Here is a 24,143-nt window from a genome sequence, read left to right as displayed (position 1 = left end):
CAGTTTGTATTCCAGGCTGGGTTCAGAGTGCTTTCGCCACTGTTTCGAAAGCTGAAACAGAGCATATCACTTTGGATACAATGCTATGGGCCTCCCAATACTCTGGGTAGACCAGTATTGATTACAGGGGGCAGGGAGTAGTAGCTTTATCCATCAGGGTTGAGTGGCTAAAGCTGTTAGCTGGAGCTGTTAGTCTGCTGCTTCAACTGGCCTATCTGTTACACAGGCAGCCCTGAGGGAGGCACAGGGGGAGGTGGAGAGATCACTGACTGAGGTAAGAGAGGGAGTTGGGACAATGGAGCAGGAGGAGGGAGGGAGGATATGTTGTATGGTCTGGTAGTCACAGTCAGAGACAGACTGCTACCATATTATACACAGGTACAAAAGTACACATACATGCAGGCTCTATCTAGAACAGCGGCCTCTGGTAAGACAAGCAGTGGCGGTCTATGTATATTTGAAAACAACAGCTGGTGCACAAAATCTAAGGAAGGTTTTGCTCGCCTGAGGTAGAGTCTCTCATGATAAGCTTTAGACCACACTATTTACCAAGAGAGTTTTTATCTGTATTTTTCGTAGCTGTCTATATACGACCACAAACCGATACTGGCACGAAGACCGCACAACTCAATGAGCTGTATACGGCCATAAGTAAACAGGAAAAAGCTCATCCAGAGGCGGCGCTCCTAGTGGCCGGGGACGTTAATGCAGGGAATCTCAAATCCGTTTTACCTCATTTCTACCAGCATGTTAAATGTGCAACCACAGGGGAAATAACTCTAGACCACCTTTACTCCAAACACAGAGACGAGTACAAAACTTTCCCTCGCTCTCCATTTGGCAAATCTGACCATAATTATATCCTCCTGATTCCTGCTTACAAGCAAAAACTAAAGCAGGAAGCACCAGTGACTCGGTCAATAAGAAAGTAGTCAGACGAAGCAGATGCTAAGCTACAGGACTGTTTTGCTAGCACAAACTGGAATATGTTCCGGGATTCTTCCGATGGCATTGAGGAGTACACCACATCGGTCACGGGCTTCATCAATAAGTGCAACGATGACGTCATCCCCACAGTTACCGTACGTACATACCTCAACCAGAAGCCATGGATTACAGGCAACATCCACATTGAGCTAAAGGGTAGAGCTGCCGCTTTCAAGGAGCAGGAATCTAACTCGGAAGCTTATAAGATATCCCGCTATGCCCTCCGACGAACCATCAAACAGACAAAGCTTCAATACAGGACTAAGATTAAATTGTACTACACCGGCTCCGACACACGTCGGATATGGCAGGGCTTGCAAACTATTATAGACTACAAAGGGAAGAATATCCGCAATCTGCCCAGTGACACGAGCCTACCAGACGAGCTAAATTACTTCTATGCTCGTTTCGAGGCAAGTAACAATGAAGCATGCATGAGAGCATCAGCTGTTCTGGACGGCTGTGTAATCACGCTCTTCGTAGCCGAAGTGAGTAAGACCTTTGAACAGGTCAACATTCACAAGGTCACAGGGTCAGACGGATTACCAGGACGTGTACTCCGAGCATGCGATGACCAACTGGTGTCTTCACTGACATTTTCAACCTGTCCCTGACTGAGTCTGTAATACCAGCATTTTTCAAGCAGACTACAATAGTCCCTCTGCCCAAGAAGACTAAGGTAACCTGCCTAAATCACTAATGACCGTAGCACTCACGTCTGTAACCATGAAGTGCTTTGAAAGGCTGGTCATGGCTCACATCAACACCATTATACCAGAAACCCTAGGCCCACTCCAATGTGAACGAAGAAGGCCCTACAAATTGTCTCCAGCCACTGTAGCGGCAAGCGGTCCCGGATCACCATGTTTAGGTCCAAATGGCTTCTTAAAAATTCTACCCCCAAGCCATAAGACTCCTGAACAGCTAATCAAAGGGCTACCCAGACCCCTCTTTTACGCTGCTGCTACTCTCTTTTTATTATCTATGCATAGTGACTTTAACTCTACCTACATGAACATATTACCTAAATTACCTCGACTAACCGGTACCCCTGCACATTGACTGTGTACCGGTACCCACTGTATATAGGCTCGCTATTGTTATTTTACTGCTACTATTTAATTATTTGTTACTTAATATTCTATTTTTTCTTAACACTTTTTTTGTTCTTTAAAACTTCTTAAAGCATTGTTGGTTAAGGGCTTGTAAGTAAGCATTTCCCTGTAAGGTGTTTCATTTCACTATACCTGTTGTATTCAGCGCAAGTGACAAATAACATTTATTTTATTTTAATCTATCTACATATCCATGGGTCTTTCTCTCTCTCTTTTGGAACAGATGAGGACAATGGAAAAATGGACACATAATGCACTGTCATGACGTGCCCCTTTTGGGTGAGGATCATAGCCCCCCCACCCCCTCTCTCTTTCTCACCCACCACAGGTTTATAGCGGTCGTAAATACCGAAACTCGTTTCCTCACTCTGCCAAAATGAAAGTTTTGCAGTAAGGTAACCTCAAAAGATTGAATAATGTAACCATATTTCTGTATTCCAACCAGTTGAAACTGTCTGTGGGTACTTAAAGAACAATCATGTCGAATGCCTTACTGATTTGTAATGTAACTAACAGAGCAGAACATCATAACTGTTTCTCTGAATGTGTACATTTCCCAGTTACCAGATTTACATCTAAATATTGTAGAACGTATATGATTAAATATGAAACTATTTGTGAGAAGATGAAATGTGATGTTAGCCTTCTAAATGAGATAATTTCTTTTCATATAAAGTTTTAACTATAACTCAGTGACCACACCCCGTGAGCACAGACATTTACATCGGCGTCATGGAACGCCCCCTTTTCTACTCCAGTATAAAACCCACTTCCGACAAAATGTACAATAGACCAAAACATGCCGGGTTGCTGCCGGTGGGTGAAGTGGTTCTAGCTGTGACCTGAATAATCAACCATTGAGATCAGAAAACATGGCCCTGTCGCTACATGTTGAAATGGTTGGCCATTTAAATATAGTCAAGAGAACACAGGGATGAGGTCCCCACGTTGGAATGGCTACCACGCTATAGACCAAGCAGACTAAGGCGTGAGCCGGATGTTGCAAAATGGTTTGAACTACAACTCTACAACAGGACAAGACCAGAGAACTTGAAGATCCTCCCCAAGCTGAAATGGTGAAGAAATCTACAAACTAAAGACCGGCTGCAGCTGTTCAAATACTTTAGTCTGGTAAACGTACCCACTTTCAGAACATTTCCGAATGGTCCCCTGACGTATCCATTATAAAAACCTAAAACTACAGAAGGCTTTGATCTCTGGTGGACAAACCAGAGACTTTCTGTCGACAATCTATCCAGCAGATGGACCGGCAGTCGCAGAGAGGGACGACAAAGTCATAGACTTGTAAATTGCATTTCTAAAATCTAAATGAGCGATTGTTAGGGTGTAAAACATCCATATTTACTATGAACGTGTGTATGTGGTGGGTCCATTCTGTTCTCCTGCTCTTTCTTATCTGTCCCCACCCCTTTCCTTTGTCTACCAAGCCATCATATCGGTTTCATCCACTAGGGACCTCTTCTCATGTTAGTAATGTATGACCTACTGTGTGTGTGTTTATGTAATTATGTGAATGAGTTAGTAAGTTAGTAAATAAATAATTAAGCCAATTTGTATTTCGCCGATTCATGAATTATGATGCTAGGGTTCGTGCAGATATCCAAGGGTTTGCGATGTTCAGGAATTAGACTGATGAGGTAATACTACATTAATAGAAGACTGCAATCGATAAGATAATAAAATATCTGAAGAGCTTTATTCGGGAAATTTGCAACTCTAAAAAACATTTTTTTTGTCATGGTGCCCTGACTTCCAAGGTAATTCCTATTCAACACACACTCTCTCACACACACACACACACACACACACACACACACACACACACACACACACACACACACACACACACACACACACACACACACACACCTGTTTGGAACAGGCCAAACTGCCTCCTATAATTCCATGATTAATGTGTTTCAAATTAGTTTTCCTCCTGCAGATTACTCTGGAGTATAGTCACACACACACACACACACACACACACACACACACACACACACACACACACACACACACACACACACACACACACACACACACACACACACACACACACACACACACACACACACACACAAACACACACACACACACACACACACACACACACACACAGACAACATACACGCCACCCCTCCTCCCTACCACACACACCAATCATGGTAGTAAATCAGTGGCCAATCTCACTGCTAAATGTCCTCTAATTCGTTTCCATTTAGCGGATGTGAAGGAAAGGAACCAAGATGAAAGCCCATACAATTTCCCCCCAGACAGAAATCTACTTCTGAATCATGATGTGTAACTGCTAGAATAGTCCATGTCTGCATCTCAAATGGCACCCTATTCCCTATATAGTGCACACATTTTCTGCAGAGGCGATAAGGAATAGTGTGCCATTTAGGATGCAGCTTTTCTGGATGCAATGCACCACCACTATGAAATGTGTGAGTGCTAGAATAGTACATGAGAGATGGATAAAATGCACCTTCACCATTACTTCCCATTGTTACAATAGACAGGAACAAGCTTAGCATGTCCATTTAGTCTACCCCACTTTCCATGTCCATTATCATACATATTGATGCTATAATGGAGTCACAATCTTAGCCAGGCTTTCCTTTAGAGATGAGGACTGGCCAAGAGCAATGCAATGTAATGAGATGGTGTGTGTGTGTGTGTGTGTGTGTGTGTGTGTGTGTGTGTGTGTGTGTGTGTGTGTGTGTGTGTGTGTGTGTAGAGATGAGGACTGGCCAAGAGCAATGCAATGTAATGAGATGGTGTGTGTGTGTGTGTGTGTGTGTGTGTGTGTGTGTGTGTGTGTGTGTGTGTGTGTGTGTGTGTGTGTGTGTGTGTGTGTGTGCGAGAGAGAGAGAGAGAGAGATGGGAGGGGGATGAGAGGGAAAGAGAGGGAGAGAGAGAGAGAGAGAGAGAGAGAGAGAGAGAGAGAGAGAGAGAGAGCACTGAGGCTATAGGGTGTACGTGTGTATTATTGATGGAGATATGTGACTTCGTCTTCTCCGACTTGTCTCTGGACTACATGATTAATGTGTTGTTTTTACATACCAAAATAGACCGCACCACTCATGTCATAGAGAATACAAAGAAGGAGGGAGGTAGAATAGGGAGAGAGAGAGAGAGAGAGAGAGAGAGAGAGAGCAAGAGAGTGAGAGAGAGAGAGAGAGAGACTTTTTGACTTTTGGTCTTTCTTTATTGAAACATTCTCAATTCATTTAAAACTCACCCCCCCACTCCTAAAATAAAAAAATAAATAAAAAAATAAATAAAAAATATATCCTGTACTGCATTCATGTACCATACTCATCTTTCCATCTACCACATGATACAAAAACCCATACACAAAAAACCCTCTCCTACAACCGTATATCCAAAACATCTTCCCCAGCAATACAGACAGCCCCCCCAACACACCATATCTCCTCAAACATCTCCACACATTTGATCATTTTATAGAACTCAAACTCAACCCTAAGGCGCGCAGAGACCATCCCATTAAACAGTAGTAAAGGGTCTGTTATCCCCCCACCTTTAACCCTGTTCCTCCTTGTTAGCCAAATAGCTAACTTTGCCTGAGCAAACAGAAAATTCAACAAAACACATTTTTCTTTCTCCTTACTCGAATACCTGTATCCCATTATAAACATCCCAACAGCAAAAACCACCCCCAACCTGTCACACAGACATTCCAACAGAGACATTAATGGCATTAACCTGGTGCACACAGAAAACACATGAATTACAGTTTCTTTCATTTGACAGAAAGGACACCCCTGCCCAATTCCCGGATCAACCCGTGCCAACCAGCTGTTAGTGGCCAGGGCTCCATGAAGAACCCTCCACTGGAGGTCCCCTGACCTCTTTGGTACTGGGGGTTTGTAGAGCGCCCTCCATCTAAAACCCACCATACTCTCCGCCCCACATACCCCCTGCCACTGATGTGCCTTCACTCCTGTTAGGCTTCTAATGCTCCTAACCTTAACGCAGAGGTTGTAGAGGGCTTTACCTCCCACCCCCTCAAACTCCCCCAGGCTCGGAGTGTTAAAATCTAACAAGTCCTCCAGACCCCCTTGCCAGTCTCCAGTCTCTGCCATCACCTGCAGTGGCGGGAACATTGGTGGCCCCTCTCCCTTTGGCCTCTCAAACACCCCCCTTACCGGCTCAGACAGTGCCTCCTGGACCTCCTCCAGGAATCTCTCCAGCAGCCTAAGAGACGTTATTCCTGTTTGTTGCGCCAAGACCTCCGGGGTTTTCCACCCCTCCTCTCCCAGCAGTCTCAGGTCACCCAGCCTTTGTAAACCCCCTGCCATCAATTGCCTCTGCAGGGTGGCCGACTGAACCGATCTCAAAGGGATGGCTGGGTTGTGGAAGATAGGCTCCTCCCACACCCACTGCCCAGGCTCCACACCCCCTTCTCGTGTGGGCCTTAGCAGCTGCCAGGCCCTCAGCACCGCAGAGTAAAACTCTGAGAGACCTGCTGTACTCAGCCTCTCCAGCTTCATGAGGAACAGCTGCCGGTCCAACCCTAATCCGCCAGCTCTCCTCAGCAGCGCGCATGCTGGTTCCCTCCAGCCAACATCAGTGTGGTACAGCAGTCTCTGCACCGCCTTTAGTCGGAAAGCAGCCATCCTGCTCTCCAGCTCCACCAGGCCCTGTCCTCCTTCGTGGACGGTCATGTACAAAACTGCTGCCTTCAGCCAGTGATGTCCCGACCAAAAGAAGTCCACCAGCTTGCGTTGCAGGTCTGCAAGCAGACCGGCGGGGGGGTTGAGGACAGCCAGTTTATGCCACAAGGAAGATGCCACCAGGTTGTTGATTATCAGCACCCTCCCTCTATATGACACTTGGGACAGGAGCCACCTCCACCTGGCCAGTCTTGACACCACTGCCTGTGACAGCCCCTCCCAGTTCTTGCTGACCCACCTCTCCGAGCCCAGGTACACCCCCAACACTTTAAGCCCTTCACAACCCCACTGCAAACCCCCTGGAAGCAGAGGAGGAGCCCTATCCCCCCATGCCCCACATAACAGAGCTTTGCTCTTTCCCCAGTTTACCTTAGCTGATGAAGCTCCCTCGTACACCTTCAGACTAGTCTCTAGTTCCTGCATATCTTGCCCATCCCTGACCATCACAGAAACATCATCTGCATATGCTGAGACTGCTATTCCTGTCACCACATCCATGCCTGTCCAGCACACTCCCCGCAGTCTCCTGCGTAGCAGTCCTAAAAAAGGCTCAATGGCTAGTGTGTACAGCTGCCCAGATAGAGGGCATCCTTGTCTAATACCCCGTCTCACCCAGACTGGCCTACTGAGCCCCCCTCCCACCTTAACCATACATGACGCCCCAGCATACAACAGCTTCACACAGGTCACAAACCTCTTCCCAAACCCAAACACAGACATCACATTAAACAGATACTCATGATCCACTCTATCAAAAGCCTTCTCTTGATCTAAAGAGACCAGTCCAAAGTTCACATTAGAACCTCTCGACAAGTCCAACATGTCCCTAATCAAGAACAAGTTGTCCGTGATTGAGCGTCCCGGTACACAATATGTCTGGTCCTTGTGTATTATAGAGTCCAGATGGGACTTCAGTCTGTTAGAGAGGACCTTGGCAAAAATCTTGTAGTCCGCACAGAGTAATGCCACAGGCCTCCAGTTCTTAAGTTCACACAAGTCCCCTTTTTTGGGCAGGAGAGTCAGAGCCGCCCGACGGCAGCTCATCGGCAACTCTCCTACCCCGACGCATTCACGCAACACGCAAAATAAATCCTGTCCAATTGTTCCCCAGAATTTTTTGTAAAATTCCACTGGAAGTCCATCGACCCCAGGTGCACGACCGGGGGACATCTGGGTTACTGCCTCTGCCAGTTCATGTGACAACAGAGGAATGTCCATTTCATCCCTCTGTGCCCGAGAGAGCTTAGGGAGTCCTGCGAACAAGACCTGAGCACACATAGGATCACACATTTCTGCCCTATACAATTCAGTATAAAACTCCACAGTCCGCTCCCGCATCTCCCCCACCACAGAGGTCACCCGCCCATCAGACAGCCGTAGACAATGCATACCCTTGGCTTCACTGCTCTGTCTTTCCAAACCAAAGAAGAAGGAGCTGGGAGCATCCATCTCCTTGAGCATGGAGAACCTAGCTCTTACAAGTGCTCCCTTTGCTTTAACCTGGAAAAAACTGCCCAGGTCCCTACGTAATTCGGCTAAGTTAGCCTGGAGGCCTACATTGCCTTGCCCCACCATCTCTACCTCCATCTCACTAATACACCGCTCTAGTTCCCCCAATACTCTCCTAGCCTCTGAGGATGAGAGAGCAGTATACTGTTGACAGAAAAGCCTAATTTGCACTTTCCCCACATCCCACCATTGACTCAGAGACTCATACTCCTCTCTTCGCTGCCCCCATCTTTCCCAAAAAGTCTGGAAACCTGAGCAAAAAGTGGCATCTTGTAAGAGCTTTACATTGAACTTCCAATAAGATGCCTGCCGGGGCCCTGGTGAAATAGACAGCCGAGCCATGGTTATGTGGTGATCCGAAAACCCCACTGGGAGAATGGTAGCACCCAGTAGCCTATTGCTCTGATTCCTGGACATGTAAAAACGATCAAGTCGAGCTGCACTCACCCTAGCCCCAAAAACCTTCACCCACGTATACTGTCTTGTGTTTGGATGTTTAGTTCTCCAAACATCCACTAGGTCAAACTGATTAAAGATATCCCTTAACACTCCCACTGACACTGAATGAGGCTCTTCCCCATTTCTGTCTTTTGTAAAATCCATTGTACAGTTCCAGTCACCTCCGATCACCAGCGTCTCCTCAGGCGCTACTTGTGAGAGTTCCTGTCTAAGACTCCCAAATAGAACCCCTCTTTCTCTCCCTGTGTTAGGCGCATACACATTTATAAAGACAAAACACATGTTGTTAATTTCTGCTTTAACAACAAGCAACCTACCCCTACACACCTCCTTTGAGGAGCAAATTTTTACAGCCAGACCCGGTGCAAAAAGGACTGCCACCCCTGCACTAAGATTTGTCCCATGGCTCAACACACTTGCCCCTTTCCACCAGAGCCCCCAATCAACTTCATTCACCACATCACTATGCGTCTCCTGCAGAAACAACACCTGTACTTTTTTTTGTTTTACATATTCACCCAACACACTCCTCTTTCCCGCATCTCTGGCGCCATTTATATTGAGCGAGCCTACCCGAAGAGTCTCCATAAGAAGTGGGAGAAAAGCCAGCAGAGAAATAGACCAATAGCAAAGCTCAAAAAGCCCCAGTGTCAGTAAGAAATTAAACATTTAAACAGTGTCTGAAGGTAAACCTTTACGCACTGTTGTGACCCACTTCCTCAACCTAAACCGTTTCCTGGGTGAGAGGACTCCATGCCCCTCATTTCTCATAGCATGTTGTACTGATCTTACAAACTTTCTAGGATCAGGAAAAAAAGCCTCAAGATTAACTTTTTTCCCCTTAGTCTCATTCAGGAACCTTGTCAGTTCTCTCAACGTGTACTTAGACCCCTCGGGTTGACTGGCTGTCAGCTCCGGGCCAATTGAAGAGGAGTCTGAAAAAAATAACTCCTCATCCTCTTCCTCAGACTCACTTTCCTCCTCTTCTCTATCTCCCACCCTGACCACCTGCCCTTTCTCTCTGGTTAGGGCCTCACCCACAGCAACAGGCAACATTTCCATGGTGCCTTTGTCCACACCCTTTTTCTTTTTCCTCTTGACACCCTCCTCCTCCCCCCCTAATCTCTTACACTTCCCCACTATACTCTCCTCATCCACTAGAATAACCTGACTAGACGCAGTATCATCTGCACCACCCTCCATAGCATGACTAGGGCCAGCCTCAGCTACACCACCCTCCATAGCATGACTAGGCCCAGCATCATCTGCACCACCCTCCATAGCATGACTAGGGCCAGCCTCAGCTACACCACCCTCCATAGCATGACTCGGCTCAGCATTATCTGCACCACCCTCCATAGCATGACTCGGCCCAGCATCATCTGCACCACCCTCCATAGCATGTCTAGGCCCAGCCTCAGCTACCCCACCATCTCTAGCCTGACTAGACCCAGCCTCTGCTTCTCCACCATCTCTAGCCTGACTAGACCCAGCCTCCACTACCCTACCATCTCTAGCCTGACTAGACCCAGCCTCTGCTTCTCCACCATCTCTAGCCTGACTAGACCCAGCCTCCACAACCCTACCATCTCTAGCCTGACTAGGCCCAGCCTCATCTACACCACCATCTCTAGACTGACTAGACCCAGCCTCTGCTTTCTGCATCTCCTTACCCCCTGCATTTTGACCTCGATTTCCCCCACCTGCCGTTGTACCTTCACCTTGTCTATGGCCTTTATGTGGGCACGCAAAACTCTTGTGCCCCAAATCCCCACATTCAAAACACCGTAGACTATCTGTGCTGGCAAAACCGGCATAGAGCCCCTCCCCATGCCTCACTTTAAAATGCACATTTAGCTGTTGCTCATTATTGTTCAGAAACATAAACACTTGCCTCCTGAACGAAACAACGTGCTTAACGGCATCTGCCTGAAAACCTGCTGACAGTACACGGAAACCGCTAGCAAACTTACCAAAACGACTCAGCTCTTTCCTAATTTGATCATCCGTAATAAACGGAGGCAAATTTGCCACTACAACTCTTGTTGAAGGGGTAGAGAGAGGTGAAATTGACACCAACACATCCCTTACAAATATTCCGCTAGCAATTAGCCTACCGACCAAATTAGCCCTTTTCATGAACACAACCACAGCTTTGTTCATTCTAGAAGCAGAATGTATAAACTCAGCTCCTACCTGTTCACCGACCGCGAGCAGAACCTCCTCCACCTTAACTCCGTTCTCAGGAACACACCTGAATCCATGCTGTATCGACAGCGTCTCCTCCGCGCTAGGCTGAGAAGCCATTGCGCACACTACACCTTCCAACCCCCAGGAAAGTTACTCTGTCCTCTTCCACCCTAACTTTGAAAAAGAAAACCTTGGATACCGCTAAAAACAAATATTTCATTAACCCTCCACCATAGAAAATAACATGTAAATAAAAGAATCAAGAAAGTTAGTTAGGATAGAGCTTTCCACACCAAACACTCAAACTCCAAAAAACTCCCAGCATGCACCGAGAGAGAGAGAGAGAGAGAGAGAGAGAGAGAGAGAGAGAGAGAGAGAAAGAGAGAGATAATGAAGTGAGAAAAAGATGGAGAGAGCGATGAATGGAGCTATAGGAAGACAGTGAGAGATACAGCTAGGGAGGGGAGGAATGAGTGAGGGGAGAAGGGAGAAAGAGAGGGAGGAAGAGAGAGAGAGAGGCTGTTGATCGAATCCTAACCGCTTTGGCAATAGCGTTTCTAACCTTGAGCAGTCATGTCAATTAAAGCAGACTTGAATTTATGAGCTGGGGATGGACAGAACGAGAGAAAAGAGGAGGAAAGAGGGAGGAGGGAGGGAAAGAGACTCTATTAAGCCTCAGCAGGAAATCACTGTGAGACAGAGGTCACTATATCTGCTGTCTTCTCCTCTTCCCTCTCTCTATCTCTTTTCTCCTCGCATCCTTTCTTCACTCCAGTGAAATAAGCAAGGATTTAAACAACCAGGAAGCAGAGAAGCGAGGCAGAGGCAGAGGAGAGGCAGAGAAGCGAGGCAGAGGAGAGGCAGAGAAGCGAGGCAGAGGAGAGGCAGAGAAGCAAGACAGAGGAGAGGCAGAGAAGCAAGGCAGAAGAGAGGCAGAGAAGCGAGGCAGAGAAGCGAGGCAGAGGAGAGGCAGAGAAGCGAGGCAGAGGAGAGGCAGAGAAGCAAGGCAGAGGAGAGGCAGAGAAGCAAGGCAGAAGGGAGGCAGAGAAGCGAGGCAGAGGAGAGGCAGAGAAGTGAGGCAGAGGAGAGGCAGAGAAGCGAGACAGAGGAGAGGCAGAGGAGAGGAAGAGAAGCGAGGCAGAGAAGCGAGACAGAGGAGAGGCAGAGAAGCAAGGCAGAGGAGAGGCAAAGAAGCAAGGCAGAAGAGAGGCAGAGAAGCAAGGCAGAGGAGAGGCAGAGAAGCAAGGCAGAGGAGAGGCAGAGAAGCGAGGCAGAGGAGAGGCAGAGAAGCAAGGCAGAGGAGAGGCAGAGAAGCGAGGCAGAGGAGAGGCAGAGAAGCGAGGCAGAGGAGAGGCAGAGAAGCGAGGCAGAGAAGCAAGGCAGAGGAGAGGTAGAGAAGCAAGGCAGAAGAGAGGCAGAGAAGCGAGGCAGAGAAGCGAGGCAGAGGAGAGGCAGAGAAGCGAGGCAGAGGAGAGGCAGAGAAGCGAGGCAGAGGAGAGGCAGAGAAGCAAGGCAGAGGAGAGGCAGAGAAGCAAGGCAGAAGAGAGGCAGAGAAGCAAGGCAGAGGGGAGGCAGAGAAGCGAGGCAGAGGAGAGGCAGAGAAGTGAGGCAGATGAGAGGCAGAGAAGCGAGACGGAGGAGAGGCAGAGGAGAGGCAGAGAAGCGAGGCAGAGAAGCGAGACAGAGGAGAGGCAGAGAAGCAAGGCAGAGGAGAGGCAGAGAAGCAAGGCAGAGGAGAGGCAGAGAAGCAAGGCAGAAGAGAGGCAGAGAAGCAAGGCAGAGGAGAGGCAGAGAAGCAAGGCAGAGGAGAGGCAGAGAAGCGAGGCAGAGAAGCGAGGCAGAGGAGAGGCAGAGAAGCAAGGCAGAGGAGAGGCAGAGAAGCAAGGTAGAGGAGAGGCAGAGAAGTGAGGCAGAGGAGAGGCAGAGAAGCGAGGAAGGGAATGAAATAATGAGAGGAGTAATTGAAACATGGATGAGAAAACTGTCAGCATCTAACAAGGGAGTCTGCTCCTCAGGTGGTGTGCTTGCCTGCATGCGTGTGTGTTACCAGTCTATTACAACTGATTTGGAGCTTTCGAACGTGAATTTGGAGAGCACAGTTTTCGTTCCCCTAATTAAAAAGTACCCAGAGGGGAAAGGAACATCTCCAAGAAGTATGAAACTTGTCATCCTCCCAACACACACACATACCGTCATCCACACACACACACACACACACACACACACACACACACACCAACTCCTACCTTCTCTCTCCCTTTTCCCAAATGTGTAGAGGCTTGCTAGAACTCTTCATAGCTTGGAAAAAGAGCTGACTAGGGAACACACCAAAACGTTCCAAAGAGGGTACTTTGGAACATGGTCACGTACAGCGAGTGTACGTGACCCCCCCCTTTTGCCCTCAGAACAGCCTCAATTCGTCAGGGAATGGACCCTACAAGGTGTTGAAAACATTCCACAGAGATGCTGGCCCATGTTGACTCCAATGCTTCCCACAGTTGTGTCAAGATGGCTGGATGTCCTTTGGGTGGTGGACCATTCTTGATACACACTGGAAACGATTAAGTGTGAAAAACCCAGCAGCGTTGCAGTTCTTGACACAAACCGGTGCGCCTGGCACCTACTACCATACCCCGTTCAAAGGCACTTTTTTTTTTACACATTGTTAATCATGCCATGAGTACTTCCCAATAGGACCAACAGTTCATGGGAAAGGTGTAGAAGTAGGAAGACGTTGAGCGACACAAACAGACACCCACACACACACACACATACAGACACACACACACACATAGACACACAACCCCCCCATAGTCAGCCAACTATCTACCACATAGACAGCACATTAGTAGCTCTACTTCTCAGTATACACCCCCGTAGTTCCCTTTTAGTGTTTGGAACATGGCCGCCCTACAAACTCTGTCCATGGATCAGTGTGTGAACCCTCTACCCTCCTGCTGGTGGCATCAAAGCCTGGCCTCCACTTCCTCTGTTCAAAAGGACCCACACTGTAAACAATGAGGCCTCAGCCTCTCTGATTCTCTCTGAGACACACCGCACAGCAGGATGGGAAAGTTTTGAAAAAGAGACAGGGCGAAATATTGACCCAGTTTGGTGAGGACACACATTGTTAGAGTGAGAGTTAGAGAGAGAGATCATGCACTCATGGGCTCCTGAATTCTTCAGCAAAAAATATAATTATAGTTTGATAAATGTCGATAAACATACAATTTTCCCCCGCAATGACTTATATTTACTGTTAATATGTTATAGTTTATTTTACTTTTGTTTATCCATTTCACTTGCTTTCCCATGCTAATAAAGCCCCTTGAATTGGTGTGTGTGTGTGTGTGTGTGTGTGTGTGTGTGTGTGTGTGTGTGTGTGTGTGTGTGTGTGTGTGTGTGTGTGTGTGTGTGTGTGTGTGTGTGTGTGTGTGTGTGTGTGTGTGTGTGTGTGTGTGTGTGTGTGTGTGTGTTAACTATACTAGTGTGGACCAGAAGTCCCCACGAGAATAGTAAACGATCAAAAATTGGACTAACTGGAAACATTTTGTTGGTCCCAACGAGGTCAAATGCTATTTCTAGGGAGTTTAGGGTTAAGGTTCAAAATGAGTGTTAGGGTTAAGGGTTAGGGTTAGGAGCTAGGGTTCGTTTTAGGGTTAGGAGCTAGGGTTAGGTTAGAGTTATGGTTAGGTTTCCGGGTTAAGATCAAAGGATAGGGAAAATAGGATGTTTCATGTGACTGAATTGTGTGTCCCCACAAGGTTAGTTGTACAAGACTGTGTGTGTGTGTGTGTGTTAGATACTCACTCTACTGGGGGGTTGAGGTCATCAGCTTTGGTCTCAAAGAAGCGCAGCACCTCCTCACTCTGAGACAACTGAGGAGGGAGACGGACCAGAGCCTGAGAGAGAGAGAGAGAGAGAGAGAGAGAGAGAGAGAGAGAGAGAGAGAGAGAGAGAGAGAGAGAGAGAGAGAGAGAGAGAGATGGGGGGGGGGGGATAGGGGAAGGAGGGAGGTGGAGCGAGAGGGGGGGGCAGAGGGGGAAAGGGGAGGGAGGGAGAACATCCGTTGTAAGATACCGTACAACGATGCACCACACAAAGCAGCTCTTGGAATGATGAACTACGGAGGATGCATTCCAACATCCATTTGACATTCTACCTTTACAAAACATAACAGCATAATCCTTAGCACAGAGTCTGGCTCCAATTCAATGGAAGATCATATGTCAGCCTATTCCACTGAAGATGGACATCCATCTGTAATGGTCATGCTAAGTCACACTACTATAGGAACAGATCAATAGGAGCCAATGACAAGGTAGACATAGTGGACATATAGTACTATATCTGAGATTGATGTTGAACAACATCCATATCATATTGATGGATTTATTTCACAGGGACAGTGCACAACTTCAAATTAATTAATATTCCATTGTTCACAATAAGAGCAAATACCCGTCCGCACTCATATGCTCCTTTTCTAGTCATGTGTCATTGAGGAAGTGTATATTATATTAAAATACAGCTAGTGATACAGATGGTTTGGCTCCAGCCTCTCACAATCCCTTGAGAGGGCCGTCTGTGTCATCACGATCCTTCTGTTGTTTGTCATGTGACAACAAACAGGAAGTAGTAAAGTTCAGATCAGAAGATGATGAGTGATAGACAGGCAGAACAATCTCTTAACATCTCCAAAAATAAAACAAATTTTAAGACATATTAAGTAAATAAGATGACGAGCTATTTTCTTTTTTTAAACCTTTAAAAGTTGAGTAAGCAAGAATTTTGTCCACAAATGTACCAACATTTCTATCATGTAAATAGTTTATGATTAATGACTGCAATAATGTAGTTATTTTGTTAGATACTTCTCCCTATTAACTGAAATGTTGTTTTTTTCCAAAGCCATTTTAGCTGTCGCACCAGCTTTTCGGTCCGAACAGATTCACAAATCATGGGAATTTGTCAAGCTATGCAGACTTTGACTCCCGAGGCATTTGTTCCGAGGCATGTGTTTCTAGGCAACTTCCCTGCACTTGCCGGGGCAGGCCTGCTCCCTGCGTGGCTAAAGCCAGCGTGAGAAACATGCTAACAAATGTTTGTGCTATGAAATGAAATAAACACTGCACTCTGACACCCAAAACGTATTTCATAGATTCATGATAGTGCTATTAAACGAAGCAAGGAAAGTTAATTTCAAAACGTGACGTTAGCTTTACTGGAATGTGCTGCTGTTTTAGGTAAACAATGAATCTGCTTCTGACATGACTGACGGCATCTTTAAGTTGTGTTTGAGCATTTACATAAAGACTGGGCACGAGTATTTGGAGGTTATTAAAATGTATCATCAAAGTTGAGAGAAAGTCTTTCAAAATGTTTTGATTTCACTGATTATAAGATGTGGCCTTGGACAATAAAGTCCACCCTTTTATCTGTGTTTTCGAGGCAGAAAACTGCACACCTTCCCTACTCCGGGAGTGCTGGAGCAGCTGTATTGTGTGTGTGACAGTCCAGCCCCCTTGTTTGTTTACATCCTTGGCCTTTGATACCATGGTGTGTGTGTGTGTGTGTGTGTGTGTGTGTGAGAGAGAGAGAGAGAGAGAGAGCGAGAGAGAGAGAGAGAGAGAGAGAGAGAGAGAGAGAGAGAGAGAGAGAGAGAGAGAGAGAGAGAGAGAGAGAGAGAGAGAGAGAGAGAGAGAGAGAGAGAGAGAGAGAGAGACTAAACAAAGGGGAAACAATAACAGCTTTTTTGAAGTCAGACTGGTGAATGACCAAAGGCTGAAGTTTTGGGGGAGTTTTAGAAAAGTTTCATTAAAATTAAATACCGAGGGCATAGCCTTTATCTATTTATCTTTATCTATTTATTTGAAAGAATGGGTCGCTTTTTAAAGTCTATCTTTTGTTGGGCACTCAGAAGTGTTCTTGTGTGTTCTAAACTAAACAGAACTAGGTCAAATCTCTTTCTAAAACTTCATTACCAGAATAAACCAAAGCCTTAGAGACCCATATGTATGACAATATGTTTTCAGACTAGCTAAGTATTTGAAAAACCGTTGTAGGTTTGCTAGCCTGGTAACTGCCCCTGAACATAGTAAAAATATTTATTTTAAAACTTTGGCAACAAGATGAGTTAAGAGACAAGACTGTATTGTATCAAGTATTTGCACAGAAATGTGCAACCGACAACACCATCTTATTGTGGTGCAAACTGGAAACCCCCCCAGTCAACACATGTACCCTTCTACACCCGTGTTTAACCTCACGCCTGAGGTGTTCGCTGACACGTGTGTCTGGTTACCATCTGTCACCCCTGACCTCTGACCCCTAAATCCCAATAACATGTGACAGGGGGGAGCTCAAGTGGGACAGGAGGTTTACAGCGCACGCGTGTGTGTGTGTGTGTGTGTGTGTGTGTGTGTGTGTGTGTGTGTGTGTGTGTGTGTGTGTGTGTGTGTGTGTGTGTGTGTTTTGACAGTAATGCCTCCTCGCTCACCCTGCAGTAGTCATCGATGAAACGTAGCCTCTTCATGGCCACATCACGCACATGACTCCGCCTGAACAGGATTTTACCTGAGGGAGGGAGGGGGGAGGGAAAATGAGAGAGAGAGAATAGATAGGACGGGACACATTTTAGATGTTATAGAGTGTAAAACCATAATAAATTAAAGACCAGTACAATCCTGTCTCATCGCAGAGGACAAACCTTTAGTGTGTTTGTATATTACCACAGGCTAACACCAGATGTCAGTAACACATGAAAGACTTCTGAACCACGACAATCTCACTCTCATACTCTCATAGTGAACGGTCTTGTCCTGCATTGCCCTCTTAACATATCAAATGAGATTTAAGCGCTTGGAGGTTATGTATCTAGTCTAACTCAGTGACTTCAAAGTAAAATGGCACCAGCCAATCAGAACGCCCCCTACTCCAGGGTATGCCGCGGTCCCTAAAGTCCCACGGGAAGTGATCAAATTACCCTTCCTGTGAACTGAAGACACAGAGGATGAGAGGAAGAGCTGGGGACAGACTGTGTGCGTTCTGATTGCCAGCAATACTTTGAATGATGAATAGCAGAGGGATGATAGTGCAGTGCTGGCTGGAGTTTCTTAGATCAGATACCATCATGTAAACAACAGGGAATCTCCAACCATAACTCTGACTTGCAATACGTAAGTCTTTGATGGCCAGCTGCTAACATTGTGTGTAATTGAGTGAATCCTATGGGGACTATTTCAAAGAAGCTGCCATGGACACATTTCCACATCTGGACTGGACGAAGATTTTGTATTTGGTGCGACTAATTTTGTAACGCTGCTGACTACTGCCCTCTCGAACAGGTATCTCTTGCAAACGAGGTGTTATATCTCGATGAGACTCTCCGTTCAAAATAAATGTTACAAAAGGTATGTAAACAGATGGAGGTGGAGGTTTCGGTTGACACCCAGGTGGCTTAATGTGAGGTGGGTTGGCGGGTTGGGGACTGCCTGACGACTCTGAATTCTTCCAATGTCATGTGTTGGCTACATACCTCAGCTTGAATCTGCCATCATAGAAGTTGTTTGTGGTGACGAGGCCTTTTGTACAAAACAAAGTCATCAGCGACGGGATCATCTCTAGCCAGAGTATCAAAACCAATTACCAATTTTCAAAATAATCGCTTTACCCACATGTGATCTGGCTCGGGCCCAACCCATCGGTCTCTGGGACTGTGGCAAACTGGGGGCCAGCAGGGAGCTACAAAGGAAGGAGCAGGACCTTTGTCAGCTCCAGAGGGCTTGCCAGGCCAAGGTGAGTCAGCACCATGGACAGCTCTACAGGCACCAACTGGGGCTGGTGAATCAACACCAATATTACTCAGTCCAGGTGCTGCAACCAATTGGCACCTGGAATTGGTCCCACCTGTCCCTCGTTACTCAAAATGGGTATAAGTAGAGGTTCAGTCACTCGGGGGTGTGGGCAGACAGGCAGAGGATACGCCTAGTCCTCAGAAGAACCGGAGTGAGAATGAGAAGCACCTCGATCAGACGCCTAAGAAGATACTAGGGGATGTTCGACTCTCTCTCTTCCTTTTCTTTGGCCCCAAAGGAAGAGGACCCATTCCCGGGCAGCAGGCCACCCGGCGCAAGTTGAGAGCACGTATTGAAACCCCGGACTCATCGTTCTCTCTCTTGTTCATTAACACAGGCCGAGGAGCCGCCCCGCTGGACACAGAGTGACCCACCCGTTACCGGAGAGGCCTTTCACCCCTCCCCGTTCCCCCCAACCTATATAAAGAACAACATTTGTTTGAGCACCGATCAGACGGTCCGAATGTGTTCGCGTTCTAGAATGGTCGTGGAGGGGGAGTCAAGATCAGACTCAATGTGGAGAAGAAACAAATGTTCAGGGTGTGGCGTTTTGGCCGGGGCAATAAGTCTGGGTGGCCAGGCACGGGTAGGGAGAGGGCTGAGAGCATGTGGTCTCCATCAGGCTCTAAGAGAGCCTAACCAACATAAACAGTAAACAGACAGAAGCCTCTCACTCGCACAGCAGGAGTGTTGTCTCTCTCTCTGTTCCACCATCTCTTCCTCGATCTCTTTTTCCATTGTGTGTCTTTCACTCCCACATCAGACAGACACACACTGTCAGCACCTGCCTGCTGCTGCACCTCCGAGAGACAGTCAACTGGATGGACCGACTGATGAATAATGTATGAACGACACTAGGAGGGGCGTCGATACGAGCAGGATACTGACGCGGTGTAACTTCCTGCCGAGTCAGCGCTATCGGTGACTTGACTGTCATGGTGGTGTTCTGTCTGCCTCAAGTCAGATTGTACTTCCTTATAAACTCCAATAAGTCCCTATGGATAGTGTCATGTCATTAGATCTTATGGCCATATATGGCAAGGGATCGATTAGAGTGTTGGTCGGGTTCAATGTTAAGGGCCATGGGGTTGACAGGGGCTTTGCTTATCGTAGTGTGAAAGACTTTATACGCGTGGAGAGAAGAAGGAAAGGAAAGGAGAGAGGGAGAGAAAAATGATAGAGACTGACCTGGGAGAAATGATAGAGACTGACCTGGGAGAAATGATGGAGACTGACCTGGGAGAAACAATGGAGACTGACTTGGGAGAAATTATGTAGACTGACCTGGGAAAAATGATGGAGACTGACCTGGAAGAAATGATGGAGACTGACCTGGGGAAAATGATGGAGACTGACCCGGGATAAATGATGGAGACTGACCTGGGGAAAATGATGGAGACTGACCTGGGAGAAATGATGGAGACTGACCTGGGAGAAATGATGGAGACTCACCTGGGAGAAATTATGGAGACTACCTGGGAGAAATGATGAAGACTGACTGACCTGGGAGAAATGATGGAGACTGACCTGGGAGAAATGATGGAGACTGACCTGGGAGAAATGATGGAGACTCACCTGGGAGAAATGATGGAGACTACCTGGGAGAAATGATGAAGACTGACCTGGGAGAAATGATGGAGACTGACCTGGGAGAAATTATGGAGACTGACCTGGGAGAAATTATGGAGACTGACCTGGGAGAAATGATGGAGACTGGCCTGGGAGAAATGATGGAGACTGACCTGGGAGAAATGATGGAGACTCACCTGGGAGAAATGGGATGATTCTCTTTTTGGGATCTTTCTGCCCTCCCTCGATTGGGAACTTGTCAAGAATCTGCATCTGTAAAGAGCAACACACAGAGACATTTTTGTATTAATTTAAGAGTGAGAGAACTATTTGGCAAACATTTACAAATGTACTTCCGCTCACTGAGGAATTGAATAGTGTTTCATTGAATTTCACTGAAAGAAACAGCTGGGCTCAGTATTTCAAATTCCCCGCCACTCCGATCACAGCATCAGAGATTATATCATATATCATATCAAAGCTCGGACACATTTTAAATTCCCATTCGGACAAGGGCAAACGCTGCATGGTGTTTTGCTGCTTGTGGTGGAGAGGAGTTAATGTGAGTTGATTTATTCATAAAGCCATCGTGGTACTAAGGGAGGAGAAGTGCTGACACCGGGGTTAGAGGAAACTGCGTGCACACACACACACACACACAGGGGGACTTTTTCCACACACCCACACAAACTGCAGAGGTCAGAGATGCCAGGCATTGTCGGCCATATTGTGTTTATCCAATTTCAACCCCTAAATAAATCATGCAAAAGGGGGGGATTAGGAAAAGTAAATGGGGCTGTGGGGGAAGAAGCCTATTATGTCTGCAGCATATATATACTGTAAGAAGAGAAGAGAGAGAAGAGATAGAGAGAAAACGATAGGGGAAATGTGTGTGTGTGTGTGTGTGTGTGTGTGTGTGTGTGTGTGTGTGTGTGTGTGTGTGTGTGTGTGTGTGTGTGTGTGTGTGTGTGTGTGTGTGTGTGTGTGGAAGTGTGGAAGTGTGTGTGTGGAAGTGTGGAAGTGTGTGTGAAAGTGGGCTGCTCATTTGACGGCTACATGGAACAGGCCTTTGCCGGCAAGCTGCTTAAATACCAGCCCCTCGCGGCACGCTTGGACAGCCTCGGGTAGAGGTGCAAGCTGGTGGCGCTTATATTTGGCAGACTCTGCCACGTACACAGCCTTGCAGTGTGTGGACTCCAGATTGCGGGCCTGACAAAAACTAGGGCAAAGCAGTAGGCTGGATACTGCTCTGTTTCAGCTGTCCTGGGAAGCCTAGCTGTTTGGAGAAGGAGGTGCTATCTGAGTGCCATGCATACAGGAACCTTTGAAATGTTTGGAACTTTTTTTAATGTAAATCTGATTGGTGGATTCAAATAAAGTATTTATTGTGTGTGTGTGTGTGTGTGTGTGTGTGTGTGTGTGTGTGTGTGTGTGTGTGTGTGTGTGTGTGTGTGCTTATGTATGCGGATGTGTGTGACAGAGAAAGAGAGACAGAAAAGCAGAGAGAGAAAGAGAGAGACCACACACCATAAATCTGGTGTGCATCAGGGCAGGGTAAAGACCCAGAGGAAGCAGGTGAATAAACAATCTAGCAGTACGGGGGCGAGGGACAGGTCCAAACCCAGTTCTCTCTCTGTGTCTGGGTCAGAATACGTATACACACAGCCCCATGTTGACTGGATTCTTCCCAGACACTAAACTCCGCTGGGTTTCTCTTTCTCATAGAAATAGAATTACTAGAACAGAAATTCCCATTCAAATCAATGGGTCTGTGACGGGTGGGACGGCGGTATTCTATTTGTATGCTTTGTCTTCCCTGACTGGGACCGCAGCTCAGTTCAATCTTGTTTCGCTCTCACAGGGGAAAACTCTATATGCCTTGTCCCAGTGGAGGGGTTGGTCTTCCTGTGGGTAAGCTGCTGAGTGGTGGTAAGCTGCTGAGTGGTGGTCCACTCTGTTCTGAAGGCAACCTTGGTGGTTTGACTGCTTGAGCCAAACAACTAAGACCAGCTTAACATAAAACTTTTAGCTAGTAGTAGCTAGTAGGTAGTAGTAGCTAATAGGTAGCAATGGGAATTAGTATCTTATAACTAGGAGTTACTGTCTCACAGTAAACGTGTGTCAACAAAGCCTAAAGAGGTAAGGAGGATGAAGAGGTACTTTGACAGTTTACTGTGAAGTTCCTGTGCTGCTGTGTAGGTGTTGTAAATTGAGGGCTAGAATCACAAAAAAAAAACTTGCTGAGACCATACAGGACATAATCCAGCTGTTGTCTGCTTCAATTGAACAAAGAGTTTACTGACTTGCCTAATTTCCTCAATCAACATACTGAATCAAGTTAGCTGTCTCCCCTCTGTTTATTAGTGGTTCGATCCAAATGATCCTAGTTGGCCTCGTTGGACCAAGTTCAAAACCTGTAGATGTTTTTAAAAATTGCCGCCGATTGCCGTTCCTCTTCCCTCACCCTAAAATACCCAGATCTCTCCCTTTCCTCTCCCCATTTCTCCTCCACTCCCTGGACAGACTCCTGGCTCTTGGAGACGCGTTTTCCCCATCCCATCGGGAAATGTGGGACCACAGAAAAATGTTGTCTCTCTGAACAGGGGCGAGGGGCGCTAATTCCGGCACCAGCAAAACAGGTGGGAATAAAAATCCCAGGACGATATGGAGAAGAAAAAAGAACACGAGAACGCAGCCTCATTCAGAACAATAGTCCCAGTCTGTATTTACGGAATTATACGACATTCTCCTCGACAACGCCCAACAATTTACCCCCACTGTATAAGAGGCAACTTTGTTTCAATTTTTTTTTTTTGCTATACAGAAATAACAAAACATGCAGAAAAGCTGCTGTGTTGTTTAATGTAACCCGGTCAAAAAAAATCCCGACCTACGGTTCGCAATGCCCCCTCTTGTAGGGATATAGAGCCTGCTAGATGAGCCCTGTGCTGTGGCTTCGGGCTAATTGGCGTTGGAGAGTGGGGAATGTGGGGTCTTCGTGTCCAAGTAGGCTACACGTACCTATGTCTGTGGAAAAACATTTCATCACAGGTAAGACATTTAACTTGCTTGGTGTTAAGGTAAACAATGTAAAGCATACGGGATCTGTAAAATGTATATAGGTTCAGAACTCTTGTGAAATAGCACAGTTACAAATAGAAATCAAACTGGATGGACATCAAAAATAGAGGAAGGACTAAGAACAAACAAGAGAGAACTATTGTAAAGTAGACTGTGTCTGTAGAGTGTGTATAAGATGTATGGATTGAAGGTAGAAGCAGTAGTGTTTATTAGTTTACTCCAATTGGGGGATCGGCAGAAGGGTTTGCGGGGAATAATAATAAAGGTATATTCTTAAAAAAGAGTATGTATGTCTATATAGGTATGTGTATGTATATATGTGTATATGTATGCATGTGTGTATGGATATACAGTGCCTTGCGAAAGTATTCGGCCCCCTTGAACTTTGCGACCTTTTGCCACATTTCAGGCTTCAAACATAAAGATATAAAACTGTATTTTTTTGTGAAGAATCAACAACAAGTGGGACACAATCATGAAGTGGAACGACATTTATTGGATATTTCAAACTTTTTGAACAAATCAAAAACTGAAAAATTGGGCGTGCAAAATTATTCAGCCCCCTTAAGTTAATACTTTGTAGCGCCACCTTTTGCTGCGATTACAGCTGTAAGTCGCTTGGGGTATGTCTCTATCAGTTTTGCACATCGAGA

General features: G+C 46.5%; 1 protein-coding gene across 4 annotated transcripts in view; it reads right to left on the bottom strand.

Moving 5' to 3' along the window:
• LOC139370315 (SH3 and PX domain-containing protein 2A-like) overlaps positions 1–24,143 on the bottom strand; it is a 126,703-nt gene that overhangs the window by 74,606 nt on the left and 27,954 nt on the right. For all 4 annotated transcript variants that reach the window (XM_071109715.1, XM_071109714.1, XM_071109717.1 and 1 more), the window contains exons 3-5: positions 20,607–20,682; positions 17,484–17,560; positions 14,795–14,886 (exon numbers count right to left, since the gene is read on the bottom strand). In XM_071109715.1, coding sequence (XP_070965816.1) covers positions 14,795–14,886; positions 17,484–17,560; positions 20,607–20,682 — 245 coding nt within the window. The remainder of the gene's footprint in view (positions 1–14,794; positions 14,887–17,483; positions 17,561–20,606; positions 20,683–24,143) is intronic.

The sequence above is a fragment of the Oncorhynchus clarkii genome, chromosome 17, assembly GCF_045791955.1.
Source record: "Oncorhynchus clarkii lewisi isolate Uvic-CL-2024 chromosome 17, UVic_Ocla_1.0, whole genome shotgun sequence".
NCBI lineage: Eukaryota > Metazoa > Chordata > Actinopteri > Salmoniformes > Salmonidae > Oncorhynchus > Oncorhynchus clarkii.
This window is presented reverse-complemented; position numbering and strand designations above follow the sequence as displayed.